Source organism: Pogonomyrmex barbatus, unplaced genomic scaffold, assembly GCF_055798465.1.
Source record: "Pogonomyrmex barbatus isolate J1 unplaced genomic scaffold, ASM5579846v1 scaffold25, whole genome shotgun sequence".
Lineage (NCBI taxonomy): Eukaryota > Metazoa > Arthropoda > Insecta > Hymenoptera > Formicidae > Pogonomyrmex > Pogonomyrmex barbatus.
The window spans coordinates 193,488-205,906 of NW_028297122.1; the positions used below are offsets into that span (position 1 = coordinate 193,488).

At 30.9% G+C, this 12,419-nt stretch overlaps 1 protein-coding gene and 2 pseudogenes across 8 annotated transcripts in view; 1 reads left to right on the forward strand and 2 right to left on the reverse strand.

Annotated features, from left to right (window-relative positions):
* The window catches only part of PIG-S (phosphatidylinositol glycan anchor biosynthesis class S), a 227,528-nt gene that overhangs the window by 180,339 nt on the left and 34,770 nt on the right, over positions 1-12,419 (forward strand). For all 8 annotated transcript variants that reach the window (XM_089078619.1, XM_089078613.1, XM_089078615.1 and 5 more), the window contains 3 exons: positions 1,970-2,158; positions 2,220-2,358; positions 2,599-2,746. In XM_089078619.1, the coding sequence (XP_088934745.1) occupies positions 1,970-2,158; positions 2,220-2,358; positions 2,599-2,746 (476 nt within the window). The remainder of the gene's footprint in view (positions 1-1,969; positions 2,159-2,219; positions 2,359-2,598; positions 2,747-12,419) is intronic.
* LOC148936265 (uncharacterized) lies at positions 6,188-7,490 on the reverse strand (annotated as a pseudogene).
* On the reverse strand, positions 6,648-8,366 carry LOC148936266 (uncharacterized; annotated as a pseudogene).

The following is a 12,419-nucleotide window of genomic DNA, read 5'->3' on the forward strand; positions in this document are numbered from 1 at the left end:
CGCACGCACGCACGCACGCACGCACGCACGCACGCACGCACGCACGCACGCACGCACGCACGCACGCACGCACGCACGCACGCACGCACGCACGCACGCACGCACGCACGCACGCACGCACGCACGCACGCACGCACGCACGCACGCACGCACGCACGCACGCACGCACGCACGCACGCACGCACGCACGCACGCACACACACATCTTATTCATATTTTTTTTAGAGGTATGAGCAGCGCCAAGTGTTTTTACATAAAAATTTTTTTTATTTAAATAAAATTTTATCATTTATTTTATACTGTTACTTTATAATTCTTTCTAATAAAAACGTAGTAAAGCAATTTTGTGATATATAAATATTTTAAAGCTAAATAATTACTACCACTTGGGTTAGAAAAAGAAGTTTTTAATGGATAGAAAGATATACATATAATTTGGTTTTTATTATTTTTAAATTAAAGAAACTACTACTTGAGTTTTATGTTTTTAAAACAGTGGTTTATCAAATCTTTTATACGATTGAAATATATAATTTGACTAAAATGGACTTGTAGCTTCATGTTTGTAAGACTATAACTTGGCGCCAATTATTGATATCAAATCTTTTATATAAATTTTATATAATCATTTGAGTTGGCAATATCCACTATACTTGACACTCTTTTTTTATCTTTTTTTAAAAAAAAGGTAATTTTATAGTGTATATATATATATACCTAATAAATAAACATGGAATCTTATTATTTCATATATTCTATATATATATATATATATATATATATATATATATATATATATATATTGGAAGAAATAATCCATGCAATCCGATCAAACAATGTGTATATATATATATATATACACACACACACACACACACACACACACACACACATATATATTGTTATTAAATAGTTTAAGATCAATATAAGTTGGAAATTATCAAATATCAATCTTTAAATTCTTTATAAATTTTGCAATTATATATATATATACATATATATATATATATATATATATATATATATATATATGTGTGTGTGTATGTAATTGTCTAATAAATAGTTGATTAGAAATATGATTCAAAATTATAATATATGTATAGTTCTCTAGATATGTTATTTTAATTGACAAATTTTCATTTTTATTCGATTTGGAACTGATTTTTCTAGAATGATATAATAAGAGTATGTAGATAAGATTGAATAAAAGAATAATATCTTTGTTCTCTGATAAAATGAAAAATAGAACTTACCTGCAAAACAGACACAAACATGAGTTACACTTCGAAATTATTACAAATTGTCAAACTCGCCGCGAACGTCAACATCGTTGGCCACCACTCGGACGTGCAGAAAAAGAATAATAGTAGTATGCAATTTATTAATACTGCCTTTTTTACTAATATTTCCTTTTTAATTTTAATATATACGCGTATTTATTATTATATTGATACCCGAGAGGTCTAACCAAAAACACTACCGTGTTTACATCAATCAATTTTACATAAATCAGGTCGATAAATCAGGGTCACTGCAGGACCCAGCGAACATTGATTCGCTAGATTCTACAATAACCCTGACTTATCAGTCTGATAATCCGCTGGGTCGATAAGATTAATAATGACATCTCGTGACAGACGTTGCAGCCGTACAAAGGCGACGATAATGACGTTTCTTAAAAATTTCCAAATCGGACTTTGTGTAGCAATATCTCTGCTTGTAGCGCACGTAACAGAAAAATAAAAATATTTTTATTATGCAAGTCGGACTCAAGCTATCGATCAAACCTACTTAGAACTTGATCAGTATAGCCGTTATTGAGATTCGATAATTTCAGATGCTCGAACCTCGACGACTCGCGTAAAGTCACACGGCAGTGTTCTCGGTTGACTTGACACTCGAGACACTACCGTGTCTCCTGATTTCCAGGAAATATCAAACAGAATTTTAATTTAATTTTTTGTCATAGAATACATGCAACCATTTCTGGACGAGCTGTCTGTCTTGAGTAACTTCTCGATTAAATCGCAGTGGCTGTACCTATTACCATTAGATGTGAATCCCAGACGTATACCCGATAGCAGCCCAAGTCGTAGACACTTCGCTTTACGCGAGAGCATCTTACCACAACTCGTGACACCATTAGAGAAAAAATTAGGTTTGTAACACATAACACATATAAAAATTATACATACTAAACATATCTGACTAAATTTTAGCGTCGCAGGTTAGCCTTCACCCATGCATCAATTTAGTTGTTTATATGGTCCCGTGTGATAATGCACCTTTACATATCTACACACACAGTGGGCACAGATCACGAGTGGACAGCAACATGGAAGCTTTTCTTTCTCCGAGGTATTTTTTATTCTTGAATAATTTTTTCTTATTATAAATATTTTCGATTCTATATTTTCTTTATTCTCTTATTTATTCGTTTATTTTAAATATATATTCCATATCATAACCAAAATCGCGTATACTTATTACTATATATAATAATATGATGTAACATATCTTTCAAATCATCTTTTTAAAATTATTTTAAGATTATTTTATCAACATTATATATTTTATCAACATATATGCTTGATATAGATGGGGCGGTGTAGTTTTAATTAATCCACCATTAGAAGTTTGTGAAAACGCACGAGAGGATGAAATGGTTACTATCATTCCTGAAGAAACTGCTATAGTAGGCACACTTCTAGCACAGCTCCGATTATTATTAGGCATCCCAGAAACGGTAATAATAATATTTTAATATACTGTTAAAACTGTTTAAAAAATTTCTAATTTCTTTCCTATTCTACTATAATTATGAAAGTTATTGAAATGTATATATATATATATATATATATATATATATATAGGATATTTTGTATAAATTGATATATGCAAATAGCAATTTATCAATTCTATCATTGATACAATCGAAAAATATTTCAGATAAAGATTGAATAGTTTTAAAAGAAGCATAATTTGATTTTGTCAGTAGTCTTTTTAAAAATAGAGATATACAAATTAATTACATTTTTTAAACCATGTGTTACATGTTGAATGTATTATTTAAAGCAACTCTTTACTGTAAAAATATAACAATATTTATGACAAGAAGCTAATTTAAACTAATATTTTAATATTTATGTATATTTGATCTTTCTAATTTATGAAAGTGTTATAAATTTTTAATAATCAAAAATGTTTTACTCACAACATATCAATGTATAATGTACATAAATTTAATTAAAAATAGATTAGATTAGAAAAATTTTATTGATCCCTCTTGCGGAATTACAATTTATAATGACATCTGTATCTCATTACAAAGCTCTCTTATTACTATCTTAAAATTAATGCCTTATGCTAATTTAAAGTATAATGTAATAAAACTTATTCTATCCATTCTACTTATCTTATAACCACGCATATACATTCGCTTGCATCTTATTTGATTATCCTACTTTTGATTCTTTCCATTTCTCGATTGTCTTTATATAGTTTTCTTCTCTCTTCCTTCCCTTTCTTCTTCTCTTCTTTCCTGACTTCCTTTCTTCTTTTCTGCCTCCCCTCTCTCTCCTCCTTGCTCCTCTCTCTCTCTCCCTCATTCCCCCTTCCTCCTTTCTTCTTTCCTCCTCACTCTCTCTTTTCTTCTTCTTTCCTTTTTCTTTCTTTTATTCCATTTCTTTCTTCTTTTCCTTCTCTACTTTGTTGTCTACTCCTTATTTTCTCTTAGGCGGGATCTACACTGCGAGTCTTATAGCGCAAGAATAGTCATAATGTCCCTTGGTCGTATCTATAGTCGTTCGAGTTGGTTCAATTCCTATTCTAACAATTACTACAATATGTCGCTACGATGAAATCAATTCAAATGACTACGAACAATGAACGTTACAGCCGTTCTTGTGACTATAATACTCGCATTATAGACCCCGCCTTATTCTCTCTACGTCTATGTTTATGACGACATTAATCTAGTTTAATGACAACCATAGTTAGTGATTTCTAGCATTTAATTAGAACAAATTTTTAGACTTAAAAGAATGTACCGCATGATTTTACTAACTACGATTATTACTAAATCAAAGAAGTAGTATACAAGATGATTCAGACCAACGTTTGTCCTTAAAATGTCATATTCCTGAGTCGATTCTAAGACGATTTTTCCTCTATCATATTTTTATCAGAAGCTTAGTTTTTGAATTATAAAGGAAAACAGTTCGCAAATTACGAGTCGCGTACAGAAAACAGACAGGAACGATGCAACTTACCGTCCAACGCAGATGCGTGCGTGCGCGCGCATGCGTGCATGTATGTGTGTAAGATGTGCATGCGCTATTGCATGTATTAATACTTGTGTAACGATCAGCTAATCGCTCCTGCCTGTCTTCTGTACACGGCTCATAATTCGAATTGTTTTCCCTTATAATTCAAAAACTAAGCTTCTGATAAAAACTTGGTAGAGGAAAAATTGTCTTAAAATCGAAGAATATATCTCAGAAATATGACATTTTAAGGACAAATGGTTGTTTTGTATAACGGTATGTTCCTGCCGATCGGTACGCGGATCATGCAGACATGCTCACTGGAAATCATGATTTGGATATCAAATAATTATAGATACTTTGCGTATGGGCTTACTTATGATTTATATTCTAATTACATCTATTTATAAGAGGTTTATTGTTGAGCGGATATAATTTGAAAACTACGGCGAGTGGTTATGATGCGCGAGATTTGTTGCGGCAAACGATAAGTTTGCGAAACACAAGGATCGTCAGGCGTATATGGTGATTGATTTACTGAATACATTTGGACCTGCGTGTCGAGTGATACCTAAGCGGATGAGCTTTGCGCAGTTTATCGATCGAGAATACTCAGCCAGCGAATATTAAATATTTCTAGTGAAAATGGAGAATGCTTGTTTTCGGATATTCTGGACAACAGGAAGCAAGAGTCTTGCTAGTATACTTGACAGAAATCGAGAATACTCGGTTTTTCGCTAGTAACGGAAAGAGCAAGTGCCAAGAATACTTGACGGAGATCGAAAATGCTCGGTATGCTTGTCCGGAAAGTCGGAAACAGTGTCAGATCAGCTAATCGAACAGGACTCGTTTTATTGCCAAAATCGGCTGGTTTATATATCGGCACGATACTGTTAATATATTTTTCGACCTACCACGAGTCATCAGCGGTGATTCGGCGCGCGGGGTATATGGCGAGCGTGATGTTTGGCACTATTCGGATCCGATTGAGACTTAGCCTGATGATAATGATATGAGGGATGTATCATTACATCCCTCTAAACTCTCTTAAACAGTTTTCCTCTTCTTCCTCCTCTTTAAAACCCTTTCTCGCCATTTTCTGCCAAGTCCTTTCCTTCTATTCTTTCCTCTCATACATTTTTCGCATATATTCCTATGTTTCCTTCTTTCTCTCATATATTTTACATTTTCTTTTAGCTTCATTCTCTTAATATAACTCCTCTTTCATTTCATTTTCTAGTTTGAACCTGATTATTTTTCTTTATTTTTTTTCTGTCTGCTCCTTTTTAAAATATTTTGGCACCTCTTCTTTTTTAATTTCTTTATTCCATTTGTTATATTTTAATTCCTTTTTGTAGTGATACGTTCCTGCCGGCGATTTCGGATCGCAAGGATAGGATATGGAGAGCTTGGATATATTCGGATGTACTCGAATGCCGGGGTTCGGATATCGAAAGAATTGTCTGTCAAATTTAAGATTTTAAGAGATATATTCTTATTTATAATTACAAGATGTCGGTTCTGTAAAATAATGATCTTTAGTTTTACTTTCGTAATAAGATTCTGTTCTTATAGCAAAATCAAGTAAATATCATTAAATACAAGTAAATGTTGTCTCGATGGAAGTAAAATCTCTTATAGATAGAGTCGCGGTAGCTTGAACGTAAGCGTGTCGACGGGATGAAATGCGAACGTGATATAGTGCGTTCCTAAGCAACTAACAAAGGACCTGTCGCAACTGTCCGGAACCGATTTGATTCTCCTTGAAATATGTTATTAAATACAGAAACACGTATTTTTTTATATGTGTCCAATCGGAATTTTAAAGGGTGGAACAATCTCTCAAAGGCTAACTTATATTTTTTATTTCCATCAATTATCAACGAAACGGTGAGATACATAAAAAAATGTTTTAGACAAAATTTCTATTATTTCTTTTTATTATGTACTTTATAACTGTGTATTTAGCTTTTTTAAAAATTTAATATTTTTGAAAGTACCCCTACTCCCCATTATTTTTACGTAATTTAAATTTCTAAGAATAAAAATTGAAGGTACTTTTATGCCAAATTCAACCGTATATAATAAAGTTATTTTATAAAATCGCATTTTTTGCGAAATAACCTGAAAACGTCGCTATATGCATCGTTTGTGCTTTTATGTAGTGCTTGCATGGCAAAATTGTGTTTCTGCTTCATGTATTACAAATAATAATAACAATAATAATAATTTCATTGTTTTTCTTTAATTATACATATAAAAACATTTACTTCTTTTATTCATTCTTCATATATTTTATTATTACTTTACAGTACCTTGTTTGAAATTATTTTTATTTGCTTACAAATGCTTTTGCTTTTCTACATTATGTATTACACGTAATAATAGTGATAATAATTTTTATTCGTTTTATTTAATTACATATATAACATATAATGTAATTACATATACAAAAACATCCATTTCTTCATTTATTTCTCATATGTTATATTGCTATGGTATCTTAAGATTAAAATTATTTTTGTTTGCTTACGCTTTTATTTTTTTACATTTTATTTCTTTATCTTAGACATTAATTTCTAATATATTAACTTAATAACATAGTCACATTTGTTCATATATAATAAAATTCATATATTATTATTATTATATTATTTATGTCATTCATTAGATATAGATATTACATTATAGATATTACAATAATGATATTTCACAAAAAATGCTTTAGTGATCTTTTACACCAAGAACATCTTACTATAGCTATATTGTTGCAATTCGATGTCACATGTCGTTAACATTTTTTCACAACTAAATTTTACTGGAACTAAATTTTATTTTTTAAATTCTTCCGCTCTTTCATTCCACTTTTAAACCACGAATATTTAAATAAATTGTGATATCGAGTAAATGATAACTGGTTATGTATCAAAGATTGTAATATTATTATATTATTTGATGTAAATTTACATCATTTTCCAATAATAAAACAATGTCAGAAAATTTTTTAGCAAAATTTTTCCAAATCCCGAATCCATAAACATCTAATGGTTGTATTTTCCTTGTAATATCTTTTGGAATTATTATTGTATTAATATTTTTGCTGATGTTAAATCAGAAATAATATCGGGACAATGTCCAAGAATCAATAAGAAGAACACTATCAGTATCAACATTTGAAAAAAAAGCTTCTTGTAACCAAGATTTAAAATGATCTGTACGAAATAATAATTTAAATTAATAACATTAACTTTATTAGATTGCTAAAATAATTATAAAAGATATAATTGAAATTTGTATATACCTGCTGTCATTTTATCAGATTTTGATGCTTTCACAATAACATTATTGATCTGAACAAATTTTCTTCCACTCTTGGCCCAAACATACCATTAGCTTTTTGTAATATAAATAAAGAGGATAGCAATCTACTATCACATGATATTATTGGTTGTATCGTGTATGAATGGATGGTCGATAATACAGATTGTACAACACGCTCTACTGTCTTTATTCCTTGATCAGATAGTGATCTTCCGGAATGGATTTCTAATCTACTTTGTGAAATCCACTTTGATTGAATTATTAATATTTTCAGATCCAAATTATTCAAGAGATTTCACTGTTTTTAAAAAATCTTCGATTATTTTTTTGCAAATCAACTGAATCTTCCAATGTTTTTCTAGTGACAAACTTTGTAATTTTTCTTGAAACAATTCGATATGACTTTTTGAATCTTGCTATCCAACTATCAGATGCTTTAAACATGCTTAAACAAACAGGATTTAAATTTCTTATTTCTTGTTGAGTCTGTAGAGCCTATCTTTTTAAATCAACATCATGAATTATATGGTCTGATTGAACAGCTGTGGTAAATTTATTATGTGTAAATTGTAATTGAAATGTAGGATAATTTTCCCATACGATTTCTATATGATTGTAATTGTTCTTCCCATCGTCTCAATCTTCGGATGATATTCTTCTAAATTTATGCTGTACGGATTTTAAAGAGCGATTTCTCTTTTTATCATTTACATTATCTTCATTGTTAGTGTTTCCAATATCCAACAACTTGCCTTTTATAAGAACTATCAAAGTGCACATTATCACTCAAACATTCATAAGTATTTCAATTATCTTCGCTCCATGCTTTCTCATCATCCTCAATTATTTCAAAAGTACGTAATTTATAATGTTCTTGGAAATCGAGACATTTTTTCTGTTATTTCCAATCTATTGTAATAAAAAATACTGTCTAATAATAATTTTTGGATGTTTTCTTTCAATTCAATTTTTGTTTCAATTATTGGCGTTTCCATAAGATATATCGAACTTATGAAAAATTTGATTAATTGGATTAAAAATCATTATTAATTTGTTCTTTTATAGAAATATACGTTAAAGCACTTTAACACACTATAACAAAGTGACTTTACTGACTATAACTGCAAATCTGTTAGTATTTATACATTGAATTTATTGATATCTATCTTTAAGAATGCACTTAAGCTTAAAAAAAGTGTCATGTTTGAAAGACGTTCCGTTCGATACGAAAGATAAACAATAACATATTTTATGATAATTTTATAATGATAATACGGTTAATGAAATTATCACTTCTTATATCACAGACACATATTTTAAGAGTAATATTATTATTTAATTTTCACGTCTTTTGACGTGACTTTTCTCAAAATAATAGGAGTATTCTTTAGAATGATTAAATAATATATAATTATATAATAACATATTATTATTATTATTTTAATATATATTATTTTAATATTTATAAATATTATTTTAATATTTATAAAAACAAAACAATAAAAAAACAATAAAAAATTGATAAATTTGTGTTACAAAATAAATGCATCTTAATAAATAAATTAAAAAATGATTATGCTATGAAGTACGTTTAGGAATTAGTGTATAAAGATGACAATGTAAACAAATAAGAGTATATTTATTCTTGTAAACGAATAAAAATAATTTTAAATTTAAGGTATCATAATGATAAAATATATGAAGAATGAATGAAAGTAATGAATGTTTTTATATGTATAATTAAAGAAAAACAATGAAAATTATTATTATTTGTAATACATAAAGCAGAAACACAATTTTTGTCACGCAAGTGCTACATAAAAGCACAAACGATGCATATAGCGACGTTTTACAGGTTATTTCTAAAAAATGCGATTTTATAAAATAATTTTATATATACAATTGAATTTGGCAAAATTTCCTTCAATTTTTATTCATAGGAAAAATTTAAATTACGTAAAAATAATAATGGGGAGTGAGGTAGTTTCAGAAATATTATATTTAAAAAAAAATCTAAATACACAGTTATAAAGTACATAAAAAAATAATAAAAGTTTTGTCTAAAACATTTTTTATGTATCTCACCGTTTCGTTGATAATTGATGGAAATCAAAAATATAGGTTAGTCTTTGAGGAGTTGTTTCACTCCTTAAAACTCTGATTAGGCACATATAAAAAAATACTGTTTCTCTCTCTGTGTCTCTTAGATTTTTGTATTTAATAACATATTTCAAGCAGAATCCAATTAGTTCCAGACAGATCCCTGGTAAGTATGCGTGTTGCTAGGCAATTGGGTATGCGTCTTGATCGGCTGAGGATCGACACTTTATGTCAGTTCGAGTGTTTAATTTTACAAATAAGCATACATTTAGAAGGCTGTTACAATAAGCCTCATGATTATTTAAATCAATCGAGAAATTTATATTTCGATCGATTGCGCGCGATTTCGAAATAACAACGCTTCGAACGATAAAGTTTATTCGACAAAATAGACAGGCTCAGAGGAAATTCGTGTTGATCACACGACGAAAACACTCGTCGAATTGCGAGAATAGGCGCGATCGAGAACACTCGGTTGTGATATAAGACAACGAGAACGCTCGTTGTGTGATAGATAGACCAGCCATCGGAAAACGAGAAACGTTCACTTTTGGAGAAGGAAGACGAAAACACTCGTCGTTCGGAAAAGAATAACAAGAACGTTCACTATTCGAGAAACAGAATGAGAACATGAGAACGTTCGTTGTTTGTTAAATGGATTAAATCGAAAATTCTTTTTTAAAAAAAGACATGCAAATCGATACTCGCATTTTCCGAAATATTGTTGCTGCTTTTTCGTAACGTTGATTTTTCTCTTGCGCTTATTTTGTAAGCAGCTGTCATTGTGAAGATCGTTTTGATAATTATGTTATGACAAGGATTTAATGGTGTATTAATGGTGTGTTATTTTATTTTTATTTTTTAAAAAGATAAATAGCGCGTGCGCCCAGCTCGCGTCTGTAACGTATTTAGTATTTAATAAAAAGTCTAGTATTTAATAAAAAAAAGTTGATGCTGCTAAATCTCAAAATGTAATAGAAGAATGAAAACAAATAATACATCTAGTTTAGATTTATTTATTTATTTTCATTGCATTCTCCTTAGCAATATCAAGTTTCTACTAAATATCTTTTTTATTTCAATTAAATTGTTTTATATTGTACTGATATCTTTTTATTCTTTTTAATTCTATTACATTCTTTTATTCCTTTTATTCATTATAAATATTCTAAATTTTCTTTACTTTGGAAAACTCTTTATAGAAATATATATATCGAAATATTACATAGATATATCATAACTATTCCAAATAATAAAATACTAGCAGTATGCCAGCAGTATGCCGGCAGATTTGATCATAATTTCGCAACATATTCCAAGTTGCTGCTTTCTTATTAAACTTTTTTGTAGCACAGCTAGCCAATATGGAATAAAAATACGATAGAAATCAAGCATCGCACGATCTCATTATGGCAGCAAATATTATGCAAAATCTGTCATATATGGCTAACGAGGGTCGTTCGATAAGTCAGCTAAATTTTTGCGAGATAGCGCCACAATGAACTGTGTAGTATATGGCCAGGAAGTAACACTATTTCAAACTGCCTCATATCAAGTTTCAGCCAAAAACGACGCTTAGTTTGGCAGATATTGGAAGTGAGCATGGCAGCAGTTGTCGTAAAAATGGAGAAAGATGAATTCCGTGCAGTGATTAAACATTTTTATTTAAAGAAGTGGACGGCTGCGCAGATTAAAACCGAATTAGACAAAGTTCACGGGGACTCTGCACCAGCGTTAAAGACCATTTATTTTTGGATTATGAATGAATTCAAAAGAGGCCGGACATCAATCAAAGATGAAGCGTGCCCCGGATGTTCAGTTGAAGTCATTACGCCAGAAATGATTGAAAAAATCCATCGTATCATCATGGAAGATCGCCGAATGAAGGTGCGTAACATAGCTGAGATTGTAGACATCTCAATAGATAAGGTGCATAATATCCTGCACAAAGAATTAGAAATGAAAAAGCTTTGTGTACGATGGGTGCCGCGATTGCTGACCATCGATCAAAAACGCATGCGAAAAGATATTTCGCAGCAGTGTTTGTCGATGCTTAAGCGCAATCCCCAAGACTTTTGGCGTCGATTCGTAACCATAGATGAGACTTGGATCCATCACTATACACTCGAGTCAAAACAGCAGTCGCAGCAGTGGACAGCGCCTGATGTATGTGCGCCGAAGAAGGCGAAGACTGTTTTGTCGACCGGAAAGATAATGGCCACTGTTTTTGGGGATTCCCAAGGAATCATCTTCATTGACTACTTACAGAAGAGTCAAACAGTCACAGGACTATATTATTCTACACTTCTGAATCGTTTGTACGAAGAGTTGCAAACGAAACGGCCGAGATTAGCGCGCAAAAAAGTCATCTTTCACCATGACAATGCTCCGGCTCACACCTCCACAGTCGCAATGGCAAAATTGCATGAATTAAGAATTGCTGCCCATTCATCTATTCTCCTTTATTTAGCTCCTTATGACTTCTTTCTATTCCCAAACCTCAAGATCTGACTCGGGGGAAAAAAATTTTCGTCCAATAAGGAGGTCATCGCTGTGGATGTGTATTTTGAAGGTCTCGAGACTTTCTACTTTTCCGAAGGAATCAAAAAATTGGAACATCACTGGACTAAGTGTGTAAAGTTTCAAGGAGACTACGTCGAAAAGTGAAAAAAAATTTTCCGGAAAATAGGTGATTTTATTGCTTTTTTATCTAACTTATCGAACGACCCTCGT